Genomic DNA, 26,718 nt, shown 5'->3' with positions numbered 1-26,718 from the left:
ACCTTAGTCACGTGAGATTTGTGTCACCTCACCGAAAGTGACCGTCAGAATAACCCCCTCTATTATTTAATCGTAACAACGACAAATGGCCCAAAATATCGAAAAATCACAATTGAAAGGCGATGACAAGTAAATTTTTCACGGAGAGCATTGCTGCGATCATTTTTTCAGGGTGTACCCCATATGGCATAATGGACGTTTGGCATAACGGGTTTGGCATAAAGACGTGTGGCATAATGGACATTTGGCATAATGCTTATTGAGAGGTAGGGACATTTGGCATAATGGACGTTTGGCATAATGGACATTTGGCATACCTATTGGGGGTTAAGGGACATTTGGCATAACGGACGATTGGCATAATGGACATTTGGCATAATACCTATTGGGGGGGTGAAGGGACATTTGGCATAATGGACGTTTGGCATAATGGACATTTGGCATAATACCTATTGGGGGTTAAGGGACATTTGGCATAACGCACGTTTGGCATAATGGACATTTGGCTTAATACCTATTGGGGGTAAAGAGACATTTGGCATAATGGACATTTGGCATAAAATGGCATAGTATTTATTGGGGAGTGAATCCAAAATTATCATAATCAACTTTTGTCATATGTACGATGTTTTATTTCGTAATTTGGAATCAACTCAAAAAAATATTTTTCATTTTGTATGAATTACGCAATCTATAAGTATTTAGATAGATCATCGCAAAAAACGACTAAATATAGGCACATTTACACACATTATTCTTAATGGGTTAAAAGGGTCCTTTGGATTACGTGGTGTAAATTCAGCAAGTAAGACTTCCGTTTTTTGATAACTTAAATAAAAAGTAACATGTACGGCAGAATACAGATGTATAATTGTGTTATTTGTAAAGAAGGCTGCATCGCTATGCTTTTCATATAATACTTAATTACTATTATGCACAGAATTGTGATGCACCCTACTTTACATTATATATGGAGCATTCCACATAAAATTTACCACCCCAAATTTTGTTTACCATTTGTTTCGATTTGGCTGTCTAAAATATTTGACACGTATTTTTTTCTTTCAAATAGTAATTTGCTTTAATTTTTTTAAAATACTTTTATTTAATCTTCAATACTGCAATAACTGAAAAAGATATTAAAAATTGTTGAAAACATGTAATGTGTGCTTTTCTCAGTTTTCGAATGAAGTTTATTAAAAATAATCATGCTGCTTATTTAATGTAAAATATTGAAAAGTTGGATGACTTTTTTTCTCTTAAAATATTTTTCTTAACACCTTTAACATTTTTGAAAGAACATTTGAGTATTTTCGGCGTTATGAATTTTTCAGTCGAACCCTGCGCGCGCGAAGCATACCACCACACTCTTCGCTAACACGCGGGTTTGGCTGCAAGAGTTTCTACACGTCAGCGCGTGCGAAGCGCATGGAGGAACCTTTCGTGCGCGCAATATGTATACTATTCTGTGCATATTAATAAATAAAGAATATATGAAAAGTATAGTGATTCGCCCTTCTTTACAAAGAACGCAATTATACTTCTGTATTCTACTGTAGTACTGTACAATGTACAGTTTACATGTTACCCATTATTCAAGCTATCGAATTAGGAAATTTCACTTGCTTTACATCACGTAATCCAAAGGACCCTTTTAACCTATTAAAAATATGTTCAAATGTACCTATCTCTAATCATTTTTTCTTTGCGATCCATCTAACTACTTACAGATTGCGTGATTCACATATGAAAAATATTTATTTTCTGTTGATAACAAAACAAGTAACAAAATAAAACATCATATATATGACGAAAGTTGATTATGATAATTTTGGATTCACTCCCCAATATTATGCCAAATGTCCATTATGCCAAATGTCCCTTTACCCCCCAATAGATATTATGCCAAATGTCCATTATGCCAAACGTCCGTTATGCCAAATGTCCCTTAACCCCCAATAGGTATTATGCCAAATGTCCATTATGCCAAACGTCCATTATGCCAAATGTCCCTACCTCTCAATAAGCATTATGCCAAATGTCCATTATGCCAAACGTCTTTATGCCAACCCCGTTATGCCAAACGTCCATTATGCCATATGGGATACACCCATTTTTTCATCGACACACGGTACAATCTTGTTCGAGCTTTAATCAGCTCAGATGCTCCTAATGTACAATGCTGTCCCACTCAATTCATGTTGGCTGATGCATTAGCCAAACCTTTAACAAGGATTAAGTTGGATCTTCTGACAAAAGAAATCGGCATGCAATAGATCGTGCTTCAAGAGGAGTGTAGCAGCAAAGAAAGTTGTTAATTGTGGTATCCTCCTTCAACTCGAAGAGCATTTCACCTTTAGGGTACACCTGCCTCTCACCACGTTTACTGACACATCCCTCAGCTCCGGATTCTCTTTTTTATGAGGAGCGCTGCATACGTCGTCGCGTTATTCGATTTGACTAGTACGGCTCCTCTCTTTTTGCTTTTGCTGTTTCTTTTGCTTCTCCTTCCGACCAACAACGGTACTCGAGCTTCTTCCCTGTTGAGTTACGTCCTTTCCTGCGGCAGTAAGAGAGTTCTCGTGCATCTGCCTTTTGAGCTCGCTTGGTCTTCCATCTCCTGGCGAGGTTCTTGTCCTCTTTGGTAGATAAGAATGCTAAAAATACAAATGGATATTCGGATACAGAGACGGCTGTAACTACATTGCTCATTTTATACACAAGTTTAATCTTCACTTATCATTGTCGATAGATTTGTTTTTTTTTTGTTTTGATAAATACAAACATTATAGTGTGTAGTAAATTGTAGTTTCAGTACAAACTGGTTTCCCCTATGGTTCGCTCAACTGTTTCGTTTCTGCATGCACTTTCACCGTTCACCTAACAGTGTTTTGTTTTGTTTCGTTTTCTGCATGTAATTTGTTACTCATAGAAATATCATACTGGTACAGATACCTTTATAGTTATTGACTTTTACACACAGATAGAGGTATATTTTGCATCTTCTGCCTTATGTTTAGTGTCATATTGTTTTATTTCTCTCTTATAATTTGGGCTTCCGCGTTTTACCCCTGTTGCATTTTTCAACATGAAAAATAACTAGTTTTTTTTTTTAATATTAGCTCCTAACGTTTCGCCATCCGCAATTTTCTACACTTTTTTTTTTGATCACACTCTTTTGTTGCTGTTCGCTCTTGATTACCTTCTTTCATTTGTTGTCTTTTTCCGTTTTGATCTGCTACTAGTCAAGTGTGACGTCCTCAACGTTCGTTTGACTATTTCTATAGCTTTTGCGGAGGGAGGGTAAGGACTCTATTCCTTCCGGTCTACTATCTGGGTTAGTATAAAAAGTACCTGCTTTTCCTCCAGTAGTTGATGGTTTTATGATAACTATTTTTTGTTAGGATGTCTCAACAACTAAACATGACAAGTTTCCAGAGTTTTTGTTTGCTAAGCGAAAGAAGTTGGGAAGATTGTTTTTTTTTTGTTTCTATTGCTAAAAGAATGTAGCTTTTCATGTTAGGTTTAAAATTAGAATTAAAAACAAATCTTTGCTCTCTTAAACTACAGAGAATGGTTGCTTGATAGACTAATCTCATTGTCCGTCCGGCGCGTCTCGTTTGATTCGTTTTGTTTACGGAGAGTGGTGGTTGACCCGACCCATGCACTAGATTTTTTTTGTTTTACTTAAAAATAAGCTAATAATTACATACATGCAAGCGCGTACACACTTGAAGCGCAGCGCTGTCTGCAAGCAAATCGAGTCATTTGCTAGCGGCGAAATTATCCTTGTAAACAAGTGTTGTTTGTTGTTGTGTCGTGTAAAGATTATCTTAGGGTTGAGATTCGCGACGTATGTAACCTTAGTATGTTGTTGTTGGTTTTTTTTTTGTTGAGTTTGTTTATCACTATATCAGCTTATCAACAGTCGGAAGCTATGCCTAACGAAATTTTGTATAAGTCAGCAAAATTTACAATAGCCCTATGCAAAAATTCGTATTGTGCCTATTTGGAAGGGGGAAAAGAAAACAAGATTAACTATCTATATTTAACAGCTCACCCGGCGCAAATACTTACATATGTTTCAATCATTAAACTACGTTGTGCTCGAAGCTTTCTCACAACCGAACAAATATCGATTCGTTTTTCGGTTTTGAGTTGCATAACTAGTATGCACATGGCAACAAAAAGGGAACTTTTATCTGTTCCCAAACTGAAATCGAACAAAATTATCACCGACGGACAAAAATGAATGTTAAAGTGACATCACCTGCAGTGAACGGCAATCGTGAACATATCCTCCTGCTGGGAGCTATGCTTTTGCGCCTGGTTGACTATTTCAATCATACCTCGGGTGACTTCGGGCACTTCACCTTCAACCGTCGGCCACCCGTTGTACTGGAACTGTGTTACCTGAATGGTGTCCTTCGATTTGCAGTTGGTCACCGTAAACTCCCGCTTCGTATAGTACGGACCACTCTCGCTTTGGATGTACGTGACCAGCAAATTCTCGTACTGCATCTCCTCGTCGGCCCAGTACCGAGGGCATTTGTTGGGCCCATCTCCAATCTGAAAAAGTGGATCATCGTTCAAAAAATACTCTCCTACTTCCACGCAAACCAACCACCTACCTCCGAGAACATCACTATCGTCTTTATTCGCTGCTCGAATATCATTCGCCAAAAGTCGAAAATAGTGTTCTCCATCGGGTCCTGCGTTATGATAAAATTATTCTCGTCGTCGTACCCATCGATGAACGACGCGTTGATGTAGGTGCAATTGTCATGACCAGGAATCGGGGCCAATATTACCCGATTCTTGTCGTAAGGAGCACACGTGTCGGAACGGTTTTTCGGCTTATTGTCCTCACTTCCACCGATGGCAGTCGTCCTTCGAGTATCCTCTTGGAAGGTTTTGATTCGCTGAAAAAATCAAGCATCCTCAGTGAAATATTTCACCTCTGTCGAGGAAATATTTCACCACCCACCTGGTATTGTGCTTCCAACTTGCAAATATCCGGATTATCCGCTGATGGCTGTTTCAGACTGTCTACTGCTGTGGCTAATGATTTTTGGTCAATTTCTGTATCTCCAAAGTACGCTAATTCGGTGAGGGCTCGATATAAAAATATGTATTGTTTCTGCGCGAATGGAGAAAGTTTAGTTCACTGACCATTTTTATTTACTGCCCGACCGAAACTTACCAATGACTGTACGAGAAAATTTCTTTGATATCGCATATCACAAATTGTGTTGAAAATGGACACTTGACCCTCCTCGTTCAGCTGCTGCGTTAGGGTATCCAACGCTACGAACGTACCCGTCCGGCCGACACCGGCACTGCAGTGAACTAGTATTGGCCCACGCTGTAATGAGTATTCGGAGTTGATGCGCTTGATGAATTTGGTGATGCCCTGTGGGTGCTCAGGAGCCATGAAATCCTTCCAGGTGAGATAATGGTACTGGGAAATGAATCGTGTCTCTTCGACTTCTTCGCCGGCTGAATTGACGTTTCGTTTCGTGACCTGCAATGTAGAATAATTTATTAAATCCATTTACTACAAAATCTATAGTTATTCGCAACCAACCTTCAAATTCCTAATGATATAATCCGCGTAATAGTTATCCGACATGAACGTTATCATAATGTCTCCGTACTGGGTAGAATCGTTGATATTCTCCGGCCAATATTTGGCGCACTTCGTTTTATTGTACTCCTCCAGGTTGGTCAGCATCACAATAATCTCCAAATGCTGCTCCCAAATCATACGCCAGAAATCCACAATAGTGCTATCCATTGGTCCCTGCGCGCAGATAAACTTCTTACGCTCCTTGTAACCAATGACGAAATTCGCATTGATATAATCCGACCCGGACAGTCCGTTCATCGTCGACAGCTTTACGCGCGTTTGATCGTAAGACTTTATATCCGGGTAGCGATTCTTGTGAATGTTCTCTTTCAAATCGGAATTCTTCGTCGTCCGGTCGGCAAACTTATCCGGCAAAAGTTCAAACTCATGCTGAAAACCATAGTCGGAATCCTTGTGCTTGTCGAAGTAGGATTTCGATAAATCTTCTTTTGAAATCGGCGGAATGACGGGTGGTTTGACACTGTTCGAACCTAGCAGGTGCCGATGATGGGCATTATTGTTGCGTCCGTGGCAAAGAGCTCGTCTGAAATTTGTGAACGTATAATAATTAGTAAGATATTATGGATTTATCACCAATAGTTTCAACTTACCGTAGGGAATCCCCTAAGCTAATGGTTTCGCCCTCCTGGGCAATCGTTTTGCTGAAGTGTTTGTGGAGTAAGCACAGCGAGAGCAAAACTAGTAGGACAATCAGTATCAGTCCGCATAGAACTTGGATGACAATGTTGAGTATGAAGGAGAGGTCTCTTCCATTCAGGTCACTGGCCAACGGGGCTCCTGCATTCATCTCTTGGAAGTACTCGCTGAAGGTGGAGATGTAACGATCTCCCTGGTCGCTGTCGGATTTTACTGAAAGAACTTTGTTAGATATTTCAATGGAGTGAATGTTATATTATGAATGAAACGTGAAGTTTATATAGGGTGTTTTGCTCATCATTATGGATTTGTTGAAATTTGATAGAAGATCCTGTTTAGCGAGGAAAAATTTTTCTACGCGGATATTCAAATCAAAACCGATAGATTGATTGAGAAACTTTTAAAAAAATTGGTGGCGACCGCATATTTGCTGTAAATTGTAGTTAAAAGTTGTTTTTATAGCTTATCCTATCGGCAAATGTAAACTTCTTCATACCCCCTCATTCCTCCTAAATCACCCACGTGATATACGATGCGGTATATAGATGATCTAATGTGAAGCTCATAGACAATATCGATGAATGAACAATCATAGTAAGCTAGTTACTATAGATACCAATCATCAATTGATTTTTTCACTATTGTCAGCACGTTGTTGAACACACGTGTTTTAGTTATTCCTACGATCGACAGTAATTCCTACTTTCAATAAGTTACGGGTCTACTAGAAGATTAAAAATTTGTCGAAAGCACCTTTCAGTAGATTGTTCATTACTGTTGTTTTTCTGTCGCAATTTGTTTTGCCAGAATCCAACACGAAGATATTACAAGTTCAGGATCAAGTGGTGTTTTCGAGTGGTGTAAGAGTCTGCTGATGCTTGAGGATATAAGCAGTAGTACTGGGGGTAAGCCAGACATGTTAATGATTTACTCAAATATAGCACAGAAAAAGCAGGCTTAGGGTAATTTCGGGAGATATGTCGCACATTTCTAAGAATTAATCCTGCGAGTAAACAATACAATAGATCATGAAATCTTTTTTATGAGTTGCGACAAGTATCTAAAAAGCGCTGATTTTTCGTCATGAAAAAAGAAATCATCAAATTTCCACGAACATTTTAAAAATAAAAGTCAATTTGGGTGAGATGCCGCATGTGCGGGTGAGACGCAGTACCGTGATGACTAGAGCTTCCATCCCGGGAATTTATTTCCCAGGAATTCTTGGATTTTCCGGGATTCGCGATTCCCGGGAAATTGCGTTTTCTCATTCCCGGGATTCGGGAATCCCGGGAAAAAAGAATTTTAATTTAATCCAAAAGACTTAGGTTCTGCGAACGAAAATCTGTAGGAAATATTTTTACCGGCAAACATTTGGAGTGAGTAGTGAATGGACAATGTGATAGTGTGGGAAATGAAATGAGTAGGCTTTGCGAGATAGGAAATATAGAGGGGAGAAATAAAGTAATGTCTGACGTGTAAGGACGTATTTACTTTCACTCAAATCCGAAGCACCACATCTGGCGACGAGGCTAGGATTATTTCTTTCCATCGGGTAGATATTAACTAATTTAAAATGATGCGTTTAGATATATAAACTTTTCTTAACAAGATAATCCAGTCACTTCCGGATCGGAAGGACGTTTATTAAAAAGCTCATAAGCAAGGCGACAGCCGCTGCGACCGACAGAAAGAAGGTTATAACCGCTGTTATCGGCAGAAATAAGGCGATAGCCGCTGTCCCGGAACAGGAAATAGGCGTAAAGCCGCTACCATTAGGTAGAAACTAGGCAACAGCCGCTGTTAAAAGCAGAAAATAGGTAAGAACGATACCATAGCAACGAAAATTATTTTAAAATATAAATAAAAAAAATTGCAGAAAAAAATTATGGAAGGTTAGAACATAGCTTCATTTAAATTTAACCGTCTACCAGAAACGGAAATCCGCAAGGAATGGTTAAGATGGAAGCGAAATTTCGATGTTGTGGCCGCTTCAAGTGACAAGAAGAACAGTATAAAACTGAGGAACATGCTATTAGCGAAAGGCGGGTTGGAGCTACAGGATCTGTTTTACTCTCTAGATGGTGCCGACGTAGTGGAAGATCGAGAGAATGAAATCGATCCATATAAAATAGCGATCGAAAAGCTGAACGAGTATTTATCTCCCAAGCAGCATGATTCTTTCGAGCGAAGCGAATTTTGTAAATTAATGCCGTTTACTTGCCAAGATGGAACACGTGAGCCATTAGTAAAATATTTAATGCGGTGCACCGAACAGGCCAAGAAATGCGAATTTGGAAAAACCGAGGCCGAGAGTCGCGAGTTAAGGATCATTGATAAATTATGTTCTACGCACCGATGGAATTAAAGGAAAAACTGCTACAAGAAGAAGAACTAACATTGACAAAAATCACGAAGATGGTAAACTCGTTTGAATCGATCAAACATCAAGCTCAACTAATTATGATCACAGGGAACGAGACAGCTACCAAAGCAATGATATCGAACTCATTCCACGTGAATCGAATTCAAGGAAACACGAAACACCTTACTGGAACATGTTACAGATGCGGACAGAAAAATCACTATGGCAATGATCAACAGTGCCCAACTCGAGGAAGGAAGTGTGAGAAGTGCAATAAAATTGGTCACTTTTCGAAGGTTTGTCGCTCTGTTTTAAAACGAAAACAACATGGAAACACAAGCTTCGTTCCACCATCAAAGAGGGGTAGATTTGAAAATGTGAGGACAATAGATGTAACTGAGCACAACGAAGAACAACCCAGTTTCATCTATAACATTGGAGACGGCGATGAATTTTTATGGGTGAAAATAGGCGGTGTGCTTGTTCAAGTGTTGATTGATTCTGGTAGCAGCAAAAATATTATTGACGATACTACATGGGAATATATGCAGAAGCAAGGAGTAAAAACGTGATCACCAGGTCATATGCCTAATACGACTCTGCGTGGGTACAGACGGAATGCTAAACCGTTAACTGTGTCAAAGGTGTTTGTATCAATGGTGAACGTGGAAGGTGCTACTAGGAATTGTGAGTTAGCTGCCACATTTTTTGTAGTCGTTGGTGGATCACAAACTTTACTCAGAAAGGAGACCGCGAAACAGCTGGGTGTACTCACAATTGGACTTTCTAGCTCAGATACGACGATTAACGTGCTGGGTACAATTGAAAATCGACCATTTCCGAAGATGAAAAATGTACAGCTTCGACTTCCGGTAGATACCAGCGTTGTTCCAGTAGCACAACGTGTAAAAAGGCCGCCGATTGTACTACTGACCAGAATAGAAGACAAGCTGTTTCAGCTGGTAGCTACGGACATTATAGAACCAGTTACTGGAGCAGTTCCTTGGGTCTCACCATTAGTTACAATTGTCAAGGATAATGGAGATTTGCGCCTTTGTGTCGACACGTTACGCCAACCAAGCTATCCAAACGTCACATGATGCCAACGTTCGAAGATTTCTTGCCCCGTCTAACTTCGTCCAGATTTTTTAGCCGTTTAGATATAAAAGATGCCTTCCATCAGGTAAACGGATTCAATTATTATAAATAGTAAATAATGTTTGCAACATTGGATTCATTTTACAAATTATTTTTGTTAAATAGATTGAATTAGACGAATCTTCAAGATATATAACAACTTTATGGGTTACATAAAGGATTATTCAGGTATAAAAGACTGATGTTCTGAGTATTATGCGCGCCAGAAATGTTTCAGCGGATCATGGAACAAATTTTAGCTGAATGTGAAAATGTCGTAAATTTTATAGATGACATGATTTTTGGTGCTGATGAAGAAGAACATGATAAGGCGTTACAAAAGGTTTTGTCAGTTTGAAAAAGCCAGGATATTTTGTTGAATCATGAAAAGTGCATATACAAGGTCCAGGAGATTGAATTTCTCGGTCACTTAATGTCACATGAAGGTATTCGCCCAGCTACAAACAAAATTTCCTCACTACAAAAGTTCCGTGAACCAAAAACTTCGGAGGAAGTTAGAAGTTTTTTAGGATTGGTAACTTATGTCGGACGATTTCTTCCCGATCTTGCTACTAAGACTGCTCTGCTAAGACAACTGACTTGTAACGACAGTAAATTCGAATGGAATTGTGAACACCAACGTTGTTTTGAGGATTTGAAGCTTATGATCTCGGATGTGAAAACTCTTTCATTTTTTGACAATTCATTACGTACCAGAGTAATAGCCGATGCGTTAGGAGCAGTTTTGGTTCAAATCCAAGCGAATATGACGATGAATACCATATTATTTGCTATGCCAGCAAAAGCCTAACGAACACTGATTTTGCTGTATATCTAGTCGGAAGAACATTCGAACTGGAAATTGACCACAAGCCACTAGAAATTATTTTTGATCCAACATCCACTCCCTGCGCTCGGATAGAAAGATGGGTTTTGAGGATAGAAGTTCACAGTGAAATGCCGAAAAGGATCAGGAAATGTTGCTGACACCCTATCACGTTTGGTACCTCCGGAAAATCGTGAAGATTTCGAAAAAGATAATCATTTTCTTGTGTTGGCAATTCAAGGGTCGGTTGCTGTAGACGTGGAAGAAATCGAAAATGCAGCACGCAATGATCAAGAGATATTAGCAGTGAAAGAAAGTCTCAAATCTGGAATTTGGAACAGCCATACAGTAAAACCTTTTGAACCCTTCAAAAATGAGCTCGGATTTGTAGGAGAAACGATGGTGAGAGGTGATAAATTGGTAGTTCCGAAGTCTCTACGAAATAGGATAATACAACTAGCACATGAGGGACATCCGGGAGAGTCCCTCATGAAAAAACGGTTGAGGGATCGCGCATGGTGGCCACTGATGGATCGATAAACGAAAGAATTTGTAGTTAAATGTGAAGGATGCCAACTGGTCGGACTGCCTAGCAAGCCGGTTCCAATGAGTCGTCGTGAATTGCCATTGAAAGCGTGGGTCGACGTGGCGATAGATTTTATGGGTCCACTACCGTCAGGAGAATATTTGTTGGTAATAATCGATTATTTCAGCAGGTACAAAGAGGTAGAAATCATGACACGAATAACATCTCGAGAAAAGGTGGATAGACTAAATAAAATATTCACCAGACTCGGATATCCCAGAACAATAACGTTGGACAATGCGAAGCAGTTCACAGGAAGAGAATTTGAAGAATATTGTAAAGTACATGGAGTAAGCCTAAATCATTCTGCTCCTTATTGGCCACAGGAAAATAGACTTGTAGAACGCCAGAACCGTTCACTTTTAAAAAGACTTCAGATAAGTCACGCTTTAGGAAGAAATTGGAAGAAAGATTTAAACGATTATCTCATCATGTACTATACGACGCCTCATTCATCTACAGGGAAAACACCAACAGAACTGTGTTACGGTCCAACCATACGCTCTAAGCTTCCGTGTATTGAAGACGTAGAGACTGCTCCACTTACTTCGGATTACCGTGATCGTGATTGTATAAAAAAACACAATGGAAAAGCAGTCTGCTTCCTCATCTCGTACAGATCAGAAGCCAAAAAGCGACCTGCTTGCGAACAGCACACAAACAAAAAATACTACCCGCGCCGCGCCGCTCTAACGTGTACGTGTAGCATATAGACACAGGAAAGTTCCGTTGCAGCTAACTGCGAGTGAAATGAGTGAACAACAAAATAAATTTCGCCCATTACGGGAGAACACAATCGCGATTGATTTTTCGCAAACCCGTCTTAGACCTTCAGTGCGCGAGGTGGAACAATTGGTCAAGGTGAAAATGGAACTTGATCTTACAGAGATATCACACGTCCAGCTTCACCACACCAGGAATGTAGTACTAATAACGTTCAACTCCTTAGCCGAGGCAGAAAGCTTCGTAGCAAAGAACAACATGCAACATGACGTCGAATATGAAAACGTCAAAACCAAGATCCCCGTGTATATGGACCTTGATCTAACGGAAATTCGCCTCCATGATCTGGCACCTCGTACTAGCACGGATTATATTAAAAGATTCATGTCGAAGTATGGAGAAGTGGAATCCGTCTCTAACGACACTTGGAGAAACTTTTTCCCTGGCATTCTCAACGGTGTTCGGGTTGTGCGAATGCGGCTGTACCAACCTATACCATCTTACTTGACTTTCGAGGGCAGATCATCTCAAGGTGTTAACTACATACAAAGAACCCTATGCACATACCCTGGGCAGGCGCCCACGTGTCAGTTCTGTAATCAGACTGCACACTACGGTAAGCCATGCGCCAAAACAACTAAAGAAAACTCATCTTCAACCACCACTACCAAACAGCCTTCAACATTTGCTGATACACAACAAACAGCCGGCCAACAAATGAATGCCGGACCAACAATATTCCACGGCATCCCAAAGCCAATACTCACCGTACGCAGGGATGAAATAAACAAGAAAGAAGACGGCTATATCAAAGTCACTCGAAAACACAAAAAGCACCAAAAATCTAACAGCGACAACCATTCTAGTGATGACGATATGGACACAAACACAAGCGAGGGGGAAGGCAGACAGACTGATCAGCAAGCAGCAGAAGGTACACCCGACCATCGCTCACCACCGAGAAAGAAAGTCAACACAAGAAACGGAAAGCAGTGCACCCAGGATAGTCGACAAAAATAATGTTCGATGGTTTATATATATTTTGATATCTATTTTGAATGAAATTTTGAATTTGTAATTTTTGAAATGTACATTATTTTCAAAAAGGCGAATGACCCTCGAGGTTAAAGCCTTAATAAATAAACAAACAAACAAACAACAAAACAATGGAAAAGAACGCGAGGACACCAGGCGACGCGCAACGGAATCGGATGTCCAGACGGGTGACACCGTTTTATTACAACATTTAACACCATCCAACAAAATGCAAACAACATTTGACCAAAACAGATATACGGTTGTTAGAAGATCAGGTCCAAGGGTAATAGTTGAAGATTCAGGATCAAAGAAACAATACGAAAGGAATGTGGCACATGTAAAGAAAATTCCACAATTGGCAACAACCTCTACAACTCAACACAATGAACCAACAACCTCAAAAACACTAGATAAGGAAGTAGAATTGATTGCCATTAACACAAGTCTAGATCTCGAAGAAAATTTTTCTGGATTTCATCATGAAGACAGAGATTCAAGACAATCCATAAAAAGGAAACCACGAGTTCGTGAACTTCCAAACAAATACAAAGATTATATTATGTAGTTAATAATTATTAAAAAAAAAATTATACAAAAAGAGATGTGATAGTGTGGGAAATGAAATGAGTAGGCTTTGCGAGATAGGAAATATAGAAGGGAGAAATAAAGTAATGTCTGACGTGTACGGACGCATTTCCTTTCACTCAAATCCGAAGCACCACAGACAATATATTTTTAGGCTCACTAATATGTTTTCGTGATTTTTTTAGGTATATAGTCCAAGCCATCAGAGTTTACAATTTTCGCATTCGTGAACAGAATAAGGCGATATTTCACCTACTTCACCAGCAATAAAAAAGCTAACATACGATGTAACATTGTTTGCTCTCCAAATTTTCTCGACAAGACAGCAATGGATCCTATCTTTTCGCGGTATAATTTGAGATGGTATTTTCGTGCCTAATGTAAAACTGCCGAATAACTAATGGTTTCGCAAAAATTCGCAAAAATGAGTAGATACAGATCCTTAGAATGAAAATACTGCAATTAAGGGGGAACACGAAATTATTGCGACACATTCAACAAGGCATAACTTTTTTACCATTGGGTAAAAATCAACCAAATTTTGCAAACTTTCTCATTGATGTGTATTGTTTACAAGCTGTCAAACTCGAAGTCATGTTTTCGATTCAACGAAAATGGAGGTGAACCAACGCGAGTCGAGAGAAAAAATTCTTTCCGAACACCTGGAATTTCCTGACCTGTCGCACCGGCAGTTGGGAAAAATGTTGAACATTCACCATTCAACCGTCTCCAGAGTGTTGAAGCGGTTCCAGAAGCGGTTGACGTTGGACCACGGCAAAGGAGATGGAAGAAAACCGGGACCGAAGAACAAAAAGACGGAGGGAAAGGTGATGCGGATGATTAAAGCAAATCCCAACGTCTCAAGCCGTGATTTGGCTAAAAAGATCGGCATGTCGCAGAGCTACGTCCAGAATGCAAAGAAGAGAGCTGGACTACATACATACAAGGTACAGAACTTCCCAAACCGCGATGAGCGGCAACAATCGACTGCTAAAACTCGGGCACGGAAGCTCTACGAGAAGATGCTGACAAAATATGGCTGCTGTGTGATGGACGACGAAACGTATATAAAAGCCGATTTTAAGCAAATTCAGGGGTTAGAGTTTTTCACCGGCAAGAGCAAGTTCTATGTGGACGACAAATTTAAGAAGAAGAAAATGTCGAAGTTCGCCTCCAAATATCCCATTTGACAGGCCATCTGCTCTTGCGGACTGAGGAGTGAGCCTTTCGTGACAAAGGGCACAGTAAATGGCGAGATCTACAAATCTGAGTGCCTCGAGAAGCGCCTTTTGCCGTTCTTGCAGCAGCACGACGAAGCTCCGCTATTTTGGCCAGATTTGGCATCATGCCACTATTCTAAAAGTGTCCTGGTGTGGTATGAGGCCAATTCTGTCCATTTTGTTCCAAAGGACATGAATCCGCCAAACTGTCCGGAGTTGCGCCCGGTGGAGCAGTACTGGGCAATGATGAAGCGGGAACTTCGGAAGAGCAAGAAGACAGTCAAAGACGAGAAGGACATGTTAAGGAAATGGAAAAAAAAAACTGAGAAACTGGTACCGGATGACACTGTAAAGACTTTGATGAAGGGGATCAAGTAAAAATGCGCTCAATCTTACACTCAAGGCTCGATCGATTAACTTTTCTTTTGATTTTTGAAGTAAATATATTTATAAAACTTCCCTAAATTTTGGTTTGATTTTAAACATTATAAGAAAATTGGCATGACATTTTCGGTGTCGCAATAATTTCGTGTTCGCCCTTTTCAAATGCTACTCCATTCGAACATAAGCAAACCTGTGCAACAATCCCCGACAGTTTTGAAAATTTGTGAACTGTAAGCGGAAGGAGAACGGATTACCTACTGATATGATTTTGAAAGATCAGACTGCTAGTCTGGCTTCGGAAAAATGTGACCTATTCGCCACTCATTTCAAAAGCGCATTTAGTGATACTACCTCGTCTGCTGATCAAATTCCACGTGCTTGCAGACAAACACCAGTCCTAAGAGAAGATTCACGATTACAGAGCAGCAGGTTATATCAGCAGTCAGCAAATTAAAATATTCCGTCACTCCTGATCTTGACGGCATACCTTCATGTGTTCTCAAGAAATGCGCTAACGTATTAATTGCCCCGTTGACAATCCTATTCAACAGTTCTCTCAGACAGTGTTGTTATCCCGCCAGTTGGAAAAAGTCAATTATGTTTTCTGTTTTTAAAAAAGGAGATCGCCGAAATGTTGAAAATTTTCGAGGAATTACATCGTTGTGCACTTGTTTCAAAGTTTTTGAGATCGTGGTGAACGATTTACTCTTTGAATCCAATCAAGCTACATTTCCCCTGACCAACATGGATTCATCCCAAAAAGAATCTCGTTCAATTCGTCTCACTCTGCTTACGAAATATGAACGCTGATGCTCAGATCGATACGGTATACTTGAAATCAGCGTTTGACAGAGTTGACCACGGAATACTTTTGGAAAGATTGAAACTAATAGGCGTTTTTGTTGATCTGATTCGTTGGCTCGAACTTATAGTGAAAATTGGATGCGCATCCTCCGCCTCGTTTTCAAACAAATCGGGCTTTCCTCAGGGAAGTAATTTGGGCCCACTTTTGATTACACTATTTATTAATGATCTAGCTACAATATTACCACCTGTGTGTCGCATATTTTATGCTGATGACGTCAAATCATACATGGTAGTCAAGTGCATCCGGGATTGCTTAGTTTTACATCAGCTCTTGGACAGATTCGATGACTGGTGTTCCATAAACTTGCTAACAATCAGTATTCACAAATGCACTGTAATATCGTATCACCGCAAGCATAAGTCAATTTCGTATCACAACTGTATTTGAGATCAGAACCTTGAGCGTGTTTTACAAGTGCGCAACCTTGAAGTCACTTTGGACTCGGCACTCACGTTACGACCTCATTACGATCATATCATTAACAAAGCAAACCGCCAGATGGGATTCATGTTCAAAATCTCCAATGAATTTAACGACCCTCTCTGTCTCCGTTCACTATACTGTGCATTCGTACGGTCGATCCTAGACTAACTCCATGGTATGGTGTCCGTATCAATCAACATGGGTAGCCAGGATTGAAGCAATGTAAAGGAAATTCGTTCGTTATGCACTGAGACACCTTCCGTGGCAAGACGCTATCAATCTTCCGCCATACGAAGATCGCAGCAGATCATTAGGTCTACACTCGCTGGAAAAAAGGAGAGGAGTAGCCCAGGCTGTTTTCGTCGCTAAAATACTTCATGGTGAGACATATTCTCCAGGGCTTTTGAGCCAACAACACATATATGCTTGCTGTACTCCGTCAACGAAACCTTTTGCTTTTGGAACATAGAAACTTTGTATGGTGGTCATGACCCTATTCGCTTCATGTCTGCCACATTCAACGAAGTGTTGGCGGATTTCGACTTCAACGTGTCATCTACTACCTTCAAGAACCGGCTTTTAAAGAGTTTTTGATTTGGCTGAACTTTAGATTTATTATTAGAATCCTTATTATTCTGTTTGTATTGTGTTGTAATTTTTAATTTTTAGTCATCTTTTTTTAGAATTTGTGTTGTATTTTATTGTAGTGTATGGCATTGTATTGTACTGATTATTGGACCGAAAAGATATGAGGTTTTTACGCCAATTTGAGAAGAGTTTACATGAGGTTTCACTCAAACTAGCTTTTCCCCATCCTAATATTTATTACTTAATATTTCATTAAGAACAGAAAGGTCAGATGACAAAATAAAATAATATTATGATGGACATGTAGGAAATAACAGTACTGAAATTTTCTATTTATTTGGAAAATTCTTTCAAGAAGTCTATACTCCACATTACGAAACAGACTGTGACTGTGATTACTTTTCATTTATACGTGAATTTTCAAATAATATTTTCGTCCACGAACTATCGGAACTCGAAATTACTATTACTCTAAAAAACATAGACGCGTCAAAAGGGCCTAGACCTGACGGAAGTGCAGCAGTATTTTTATAAAATTTGGCAGAAGAATTCACTCTACCATTACTACATATTCTCAACATGTCACTGAAAAATGCAACATTCCCAGAAATATGGCAATCAACCTTTTAAGTGTCATTTTTTTAAATCAGGCGCTGAATCGGACATCCGAAACCAAGTGGGATTGCCTCATACATTCCAAAATTATTCGTAAAACTAGAAAATGGCAAAATATTTCAGAAAATTAAACATCAAACAAGTAAACAGAATTGCTTGTATAAAGGCCGCTCAATAACATCAAACCTTTTAGAATTTGGATTATTTACTGTAAATAGTATTCTTAGTATGTATAACAAACATAAAGATATGACACAAGGTGCTAAAAACGCACAAAAACCCTGTCAATCCTGTGTATTGACAGTTGGGGAAAAGCCATGAATTACGGAGAAAAACTAAAAAATTGAGACGTACTGCTGGAACGGAGATAATAAAACCAGCAACAATATTTAGACTTTTTTCTGCGTGTTTATGAATGGACCCCAAACAAACAATATTCCATCACGAATATCACGTAACATCAATGACAGAGCAGTGGGATTAAGGCCAAAATCCCCATGGGTCGTGCAAAACTGAGATGCAACATAAATTTCGGCACAGAGAACAGACTGCCATCTCAAACGTGAATGTTGAGTAAAAGGCACATCCAAAGGCAATTGAGATGTTACCACCAAAGGTGGTTCTGTCGTCATTCCGTTTAGTGCGTGAGTTTTACTGAATTGATATCCAAGTGATCATTATAATTATGGGATATGCTTGCACGGTGGTTGTCATGGTCTAGCAAATATTTGTTCAAATGACAAAACAAATATTTTAAACTTGTTCGTTCGAAACTAGATGTCTTTGCTCTGTGACTTTGTTGTAACAAATAAAATCTTAATTTATTTTTGATTATTAAACTAAACAATCATTAGTATACACTAAAATAGGAATAATAAATGGCAGAATACATAGTTACAGGGAAATTAGTATTCGTGGACATTACGGTTATCAGCGCTCTCTGGTCTAGTTAATAGTCGATTCAGACCTACACACCTAGAAAAAATAATGTAAATTTACGTCTCCTGACCATGACATATACGAGCATCAAAAATGACTTAATTCTACGTTTGACTTTAATTTTACATGACGTTTAATTTCGTAAATCATGTAAAATTACTCCACATACAGCGTTTGTTCTGAATGGTAGGAAGTGTAATTTTATGTCATTGCGCATGTAAAGTATATGTAGCATGTAAAATTAAACGGAACACGGTAATGTTTCGTCATTTCGTGAATTACTAGTTGTTGAATTGAGTCATGTTTGCAATTACATCAACGATAAAATTCAGATTTTTTTCGTGTAAAGGGGTACCAAGAGGAGATCAGGAACAAGACAGAAGTGGAATCAATGCGAAGTTTTAATTGGATCACTGGCGATTTAACACGCGTTGTTAAGAGCTTGATACATTGGACTAAAAAAATAGAGCACTTGACGTTAGACTTCGCAAATAGGCGCAAAATTTGGTCCTCCCCCCGAGTGTTTACTTGGCAGACAACTAATTCGTCTGATTTTGCAAATTTTGTCTCGCGGTACGGACCGAGATCTCCTAAACTAAGCTATAAGCTGCAGTCCAATCAGCCCGCAAAAAAAAAGAAATGACACTGAAGTATTTCAAAATGAAATCAATCCATTCCACACATTGTGTAGCGAAAGTGAGCTCCAACTTAACGTAAAGAAATGTAACTTAATAACCTTCAGTATAAAAACAACAAATATCTCCATGAAAACACACTTTAGAAACCAATTAGTAGAAAAAGGCAAAATTTTACAAGATCTAGGCGTAATTTTAGATTCTAAGCTCACACTTGTGGAACATTACAATACAATAATAAATAAAGCAAATTTGCAATATTCCCTCCCCTAGGTTGACGGGTTTGACGGTATTGCAAACATCTTCAAGCATATTTCAGCGTCAGTTTTAAAGAAGCTCTGGCAGACAACTGCTTTCAGATGGTTATTGCATAGTGGTGCATCGAGGAGACCGAGAGGGCTTATGGACCTTTGTTATGTTTTGTGTTTTTAATACTCTGCACCAGCCCAAACTAACAGTCAACTAAGAGCCTGTGCACACTGGCGTGGCCGATTGGCGGGTCACCGTGGATTGACTTTTTCTGTGGGCTGTGTTTGCAGACATTGTTCAACAGCTTAACGGCTGTCTTTGTGAGCACGGCTCGCAGTGGAAGTCATTGTGTGTCGATTTATCGGTCGACCTCGTCAACGTGCACAGGCGCATTAAAAAAAATAACAGTAGAACCCTATTAGTTGTGTTGTGTTGTAATAATTGTAGTTTTTGGTACTAGTGTACAATTTTGTGCTAGTCGTGTGTCTATCTGTGTATGTGGGCGTCTGATTATTTGTGACATATGGACCAGGGAATGAATGCAGAACTGGCTTATATGATGGAATAGTGGGTGATCCTTCTTGGGATTCGTTGGTCACTTTTTACTGGTGTTCAATTCGTGCATTCGATTCGATTCATTCGGATTGGATAAATGGAGGAACGATTAATTTACCGACGCACGTCAATGATCCATTCCCGTCCAGCATAGCATGAGAAACTTCTAACGGAATGCAATTGTCGTTAATGGTAAATATATATCATTTTCTGGCATTTAGACGATTCCAAGTAGTTTTATTGCATGGTACATGTGTGTTGTTCAATTAATATTCAATAACAGTACCAACCCTGCTCTTTATTTCATTTTATTCTATTTATTTTCGGTCTCATGCGTCATATTCCTCTGATGACTTCTCCGAGTTAATTTAACATAAAAGGGCAACATTGCTGTCAACAATGACTATTCGCTGCCATCAGACGTCGCCAGGTTTTAGAAAAATTGAGATGTACTTTCATACTCAATTGAATCAGATAAGTAGGAACGAACAACAAACTGCAAATAGCATATTACACATGTCTTATTTTAACATCATGCATATTTGTATTAACATATTATTTACAGGTACAACACATATCTCAACACGCAACACTTCCCATACACACGTAAACATTCACACACGCAAATATACAAATGCTCGACAGGTGACTGGGCCAAGTGCATTCACTCGTAGGATCTATCATTTCGATGATCGCCTCAATTCTACGAAACCAGTGCACAATTAAATTGACATAAGCTAGTCTCGTCTGGTGATTGCATGTAACCTGGAAGGCCCAGACACGACAGGACGAGATGGACAGATAACGGACTGGACTCGACGGGGCCTAGTTCAGAGTTTTAGGCATTCTTCAATGCACGGCTAGCGACCTCAATAATAATAATAATAATAATAATAATAATAAATAAAGCAAATTTGCAATATTAATTTCCAAAGGGAAAATTGAATTAAATCATTCTGCGCATTAAGGTCACAAAACCTAACCTAAAATTAAGTTTAATTTTCTTGTGTTTCGAATTCATCTCGTCAGTAACTAGCACCATCTACGTGTCTAGCTAGACGATTGAACTAACCTAGTACCCAAATTAGCACTAGTTAGACACAAATTCCAAACATTGTCTAACTAGATACCCAGATGGTGCTAGTTACTGACGAGATAAATTCGAAACACAAGAAAATCAATCTTAATATGGATCTTTAATTTGGAAAAATTGTGTCAGTATTTCATATGTATTGATAGTGGGTGCCCTTACGAGTACACTCATATTATTTTTAAATTTTAATTGTTGCTTTCTGACTTTCAAATTAAAAAAAAAACTAAATTAAATTCAGCCAACAAACTGACACTTGTCCTACTAAATGACGTATCTGTAAATATCTCGTTCGCCTTATTGTAAACCGGGACAGCACCCCACACAGGATGATCTGGCACTTTTGCAATCCGCTAGCAGCTTGCAATCCCAAGTTTCATCTGCAAACTATGGTAGATATGATGAGGCGTGCAAGTCTCATGGGTTTGGATGTATTATTGTCCTAACAGAAAACAAACTAAAAAATGTTTTTTCAATAGTTTCGGGCTTAGAAATAGAAAAAGGATTGAGATATCAACTTACAGTACTAATCTGCATACGAGAATGTCGTATTCCGCACACCCCTAAAGATCCCTATTTTAAGTTAGGTGTTGTGCCCCTGATGCGCAAATTGGTTTAATCCAATTTTCCCTTTGGAAATCGATATTGCATAATGACAGGCGTTTGGCTCCCTAGCCATAAGACAAGAGCTCGTTTTCGCTTTCTCGTCAGCAAACCAGAGCTTCTGAATTTGCTTTCCGGGACATCACTCGGGACAAGTCAGTTGCTTTTGACGTTCACAATATGTCGTGTGAAATGCTTGGATTTTTTTGTTGTATCTAATTAGTTTTAATTTTGGTGCTAGTTAAGATCAGCCCGGGGACAACTTGACAGATCCCATATATTGAACTCATAAGAAAATTTTGTGGCGATTTGGTGATGTCATGGCGGCTCGAATGGAGCAAAATTTGAAAAAAGCGCATCCCACTTAATATTTTCCATATCTGTTAAAAATAAACAATTTAAGCATTTATATCAAATTTATTTCGCTGTACAAATTAGACTGTCCTTATTCCACCATACCTAAACAGAAACATAGATTCCATTTTGAATTTAAAAAATCCAAAATAAAATGAATCGATTTTCGTAAATACAAGAGGATGACTTTCAAAATCAAGCCACTTCCTCTTATATTGGAAATCTTCCGGATCGAATCAACATCTCCGCAAGCTTTGAATTATCTGGTAGATGCCGTTCCGTTAGGTTGCTATCAGACTGGAGCTGAGTAAAATGCCAGAATAATTCTACAGGGATCCCAAAACCAAAACTATCACAATATCTTCCGGACAGAATTAAACTGAAAGTCAAACCAAACTCTGGCGGGAGTCGAACAAAATTGTACATTCATGGCAGCATTCTTGCTGAAACTGAGCACTACCGGGCTGCTGCCAGAATTCCGATAAAAGAACACAAATTAAATTGAAAACCAATTTTGCTAAATGTGTAGAAAATCCTACATATATTGTTTATTTTCCCGATCAAAATACTAGAATTCTTGACGTCAGTGGCGGATCTAGGGGGAGGGTCTTGGGGGTTCGGACCCCCCAAAATTTTTTAACTTCTTGAAAATTTTTAAAATAGTTTAAATTAATTTTCGCCCTAGTGAGAAAATTTTGGTGTTTACCCAATTTTCCTCCTTAGGGTGAAATATAGCATAGTTTGAAATAGTTCAAAATCATTCCAAACCAGATTCGATTACTAAAACCGATTTTAATTAAATTATGGTATTACATATTACGTATTGTACAATGAACATTTCAAAGTCGAAATTTTGGACCCCCTCCGAATTTTTTTTCTGGATCCACCCCTGCTTGACGTTCTTAATGAACTTGAAACAAGATATCATAGGTTGAAGAATTGTTAAGGTTGGTGATTTACTTTCATTGGCCAAAATGCTTTTCATTTATATTTCTCGAGAAAAAAAGCACCAATGGTTTACCGATTACAAACTTCATACAAAAACATTTTCAGGAAGGAAGAGAGTCGGTTGCTAAAAACAATGACTGTCAGCTAAATTTATAATAAGATTTATGTAACTTTGCTGGCGGTTTCCAGTTAGGGATAAATTTATTCTCTAATAACAGTTTTCTTTATTCACATTTTGGCATGCGCTTTTTTCTAAATGTTCCTCTAGCCGCATTGACAGCGTTCATAACACACGTAACGAAACACGCTTTTCTCTTGAAACTTTTTTGTTCCGTTGTTCATGGTGCTCGTACAGGGAAGGCATATTAGCGCTACCGTTAAATCGGTGGTACATATATGAAACAAGCACAATCTGTCAAATTGTCCTTGGGTTGGTTTAGATACAACGTCTAACAAGACACCAGACACCAGATGGTGCTAGTTACTGACGAGATGAATTCGAAACACAAGAAACTAGTATGTTATGCTAGGAGTTTTATTAAATGCTTCAGCTATAATTTATTCAATGCATAAGTCAGACTAATTTTGGAATATTGCAGTATACTACTCATGCGCTTTCCTGAACGAAGAACGCATCGAATCAGTCCAAAAACAATTTCTTTTATGTGCAGTTCGTAAACTAAACTGTACGACATTCCCTCTTCCATCGCATAAAGCACGTGGCATGCTCATCAATATACAAACACCGTGAGCACACACGCCGCAAATTTGCTAAACTTTATGCTATATTTCCCTCCAACGAGAAAAAATTGGGTTTACGCCAAAATTTCTCCCTAGAGCAAACATTTTTGGTGAACCCGCTCTTTGTACGTAAAGGGCACAAATCCTAGCTTAACAAAGACATGGGTGCGATTCGATTTCATCTCATCAGAAACCGACACTAACTTATTGTCGGAATAGATTAGCGCCGGTTTGATGATAAATCCCTACGCCAATAAAAAATATATTTTTGTTGGTAATATATTTGCCACTGCCTTATAAATAGTTAAGCAACATTCCTGGAAACGTTCATCTTCCAAAAAGTTGGATTCTGTTGCTTTATGAATTTGGTCTTGTGAAATCTTTGCCTTATGATCTTCAGTTTTATTTTTAGACATTACAATAGTAACGCTGTGCTATGCCAATTTCTTTAAAGAATAATTTTCTGGAGAATGGCAATTTCTGAGGAAAAGTTTTTGGCAGTTGATCATTGCAACACAAATAATTTCTTGAATGAATTGTGGAAAATCACACATTAAAGGTTTAAGCTCATAATGCCTTACAACCCCTACTTGGAATCGGGTGCCAAGCGGCACAGAAAACAATTCATGGGAGACGGGAGGGAACGCATCAATAGTCGATACTATACATTGTCAAGCGTTTAGAGAGAACAGTTGTAGATGCAAATTCACGGAGAAATGATTACCTATGAATGTTAAACCGAATGAATAAAAATCGATGTACTTACCTACAACCTCAACGAACCCGGTGTAGTTACTAGAGGGGTCCAGAATACCATCGTAAACCGTCTCGAATTGCGTTCCACCACTGTCGTAGTAGCTGTAATCGCTGATCTCTCGCTTATCGTGACTAGATAACTTCAATTGGTCCTCTACCGGTACAGCTTCGTTACCGGTGCGAGATGGGTTGGCTGTAGTGGTGGTAGTAGAATTATGTACCGGACCGTCTTCATCATCTTTATTATTAATGGCTGAAATTAAAAGCGAAATAGTGTACTCGATAAATCAAAAAACATCCACACAAACTTACCACTGGGTTTCTCATTGTGAAGAAATCTCGTTTTATGCAAACACTGCGGACAGAACGCCAAATCGTGATACTCGTTGTTTTTCCCATCACCAAGGAACACCTCGGAGCTGTAGTTCAGACTGGAGAATATTTCCGCGAGGTACGTTCCCCCGTGAGTGTTGTTGATAGAGTGTACATCGGCGTAACTGGTCACCATTAGATTCTCTGGATCCGGCAGCGATCCATTCCGATGATCCAATCGTGTCAGATAGATTTTATAGCAGCAAATCGGACCATTTCGCTCCGATACACGAGGAAGAAATAGTTTAAAAATCCACTGATTGTCCTCGGTGCGTAGCTTACCCCACATCAAACGACCAATGTTATCCGGAGTCGTAGCCGGCATCGTGCAGGTAGCACTTGCCATGACTCCGGGTCGTTTCGTGCGGGTTACTGCTGCTACTCGAACAGTATAGTTCGTGTTCGGTGGAATGCCATCGTACTCGGTTTTCGTGAACTGCGGTTGGACGTTCTTGATTTTCGGTCCCCAAGTTTCGTTCTTCAGGGTACCATGTTCGCTCCGATACTGTGACAATCCATCCAAAATAACTTGATAAGAAACAATTTTGCCGTTTGTTTTTTTCGGTTGATCCCAATGGATGCGAACCGTGTTACGACGGGATATATTGTAATGCAAGCAGCTGATGTTAAGATTCATTGGTTCCGAGGATAAACCATCACTAGTGGTTCCATTAACTTCCTCGGACCAGTTTCCACATGCCTTTGCCAGCTCGCTGCAAGCTCGTACTCGGAAGCTATACTCAGTGGCAGTGTCTAGATTATCAAACATATATGGAAGATTTCGACTATTTTGGGGGTAGTAGGTCTCCCATTTGGAAGAATTTTCTCCAGCGACTGAAACCGTCAAATCGTAGTACTGGATGTACTCTAGCAGATCAGCTGGGGGCGGTGCCCATCCTATCGTAATGGTCGAATGGGTATTGCCCTTTACTTCGACTATGGGCGTAAAACTAGGATCATGATCTAAAGTTCGAACTTTAACCGCTGGCGATGGTTGACCACTTCCCTGCATGTTCTGAGCCGTTAACTTAATCTCATAGTCTGTTCCGGGGTCAAAGTTTTCCAACACGAAAGAACTATTTCGTCCGTCGATTCGGTTAGCATAGTAGGTAAATGTGGAGTGGTCTTTCTTCATAAACTGTGCCATATAATGTTTGACTGGATCGTTTCCATCGTTCACCGTCCAATTTAGATAGATTTTGTTTGCACCAACAGCTTTGGCGTAGTCGATCGTGACCTGCGGTTTGTCCAACACCAACAGAGCCATTGATTTTCTATCTATTGCGGTGTTGTCGTCAAGCATTGCAGATGGTCCAACATTGCAGGAGTACGTTCCGTTGTGCGTTTTGCTTACATCTGCTATCGTAAGCGTTACATTCACGTGCGTCCCATTCAGTACCCTCACGGTTGTATTTTTCATAAAATTATTCTCGGTGGTATCGTCTTCCTTGAACCATTGTATCGAATTGTTAAAATAATCCAGCGGGTACATTCGTATCACACAGTACAGTTCGATCTTTCGCTCCTGCTTGGTCTTGGTCCGTTCCGGACTAGTGGCAGTAATCTTTGGTAGCAGCACTTCCCGGACGGAGTAACTCGCGAGCAGTCCTTTCGATCCCTTGTCCTCTTCTGAGGGACCGTGGCAGGTGTAGTTACCCGTGTCTGCCTTCGTAAAATTGTGTATCGTCAGGGTGGAAATGACGGTGGCAGCGATCTGGGTCTCGTCCACCGGTACCGCCGTTGTAGCTGGATTTTCGTCCGGTGGCTTACCATCGTCACCGTCGGCGACCTTCACTACGTCTTCGTCCGTGTCGACGATCATGAAGGTGATTTTG

The 26,718-nt window shown here is 39.5% G+C and overlaps 1 protein-coding gene across 1 annotated transcript; it reads right to left on the bottom strand.

The window, feature by feature from the left end:
• Positions 1-2,708: 2,708 nt before the first annotated feature.
• On the bottom strand, positions 2,709-26,718 carry LOC131686030 (tyrosine-protein phosphatase 69D-like). Its single transcript, XM_058970143.1, has 10 exons — positions 24,824-26,718; positions 24,522-24,764; positions 6,241-6,508; positions 5,588-6,173; positions 5,204-5,524; positions 4,988-5,140; positions 4,632-4,922; positions 4,271-4,569; positions 4,078-4,213; positions 2,709-4,005 (listed from the first exon to the last, which is right to left on the bottom strand). Exons 1-10 carry the CDS (start codon positions 26,703-26,705, stop codon positions 3,922-3,924), a joined length of 4,263 nt encoding a protein of 1,420 aa, XP_058826126.1. The 5' UTR covers positions 26,706-26,718; the 3' UTR covers positions 2,709-3,921.

The sequence above is a fragment of the Topomyia yanbarensis genome, chromosome 2 (assembly GCF_030247195.1).
Source record: "Topomyia yanbarensis strain Yona2022 chromosome 2, ASM3024719v1, whole genome shotgun sequence".
In the NCBI taxonomy this organism is placed as follows: Eukaryota; Metazoa; Arthropoda; class Insecta; order Diptera; family Culicidae; genus Topomyia; species Topomyia yanbarensis.
The sequence above is the reverse complement of the archived record's forward strand: the minus strand, read 5'-3'. Positions and strand labels throughout refer to the sequence as shown.

Bases quoted from the DNA above. Each gene is read 5' to 3' on its own strand.
- LOC131686030 (XM_058970143.1), bottom strand. From the start codon at position 26,705: ATGATCGTCGACACGGACGAAGACGTAGTGAAGGTCGCCGACGGTGAC. The intron at 4,570-4,631 runs GTAGGTGGTTGG...CCACTTTTTCAG, and splicing joins CGATAGTGATGTTCTCGGAG to ATTGGAGATGGGCCCAACAA. The intron at 4,006-4,077 runs GTAAGTATTTGC...CCTTCCAAATAG, and splicing joins GTTTAATGATTGAAACATAT to GCACAATACGAATTTTTGCA.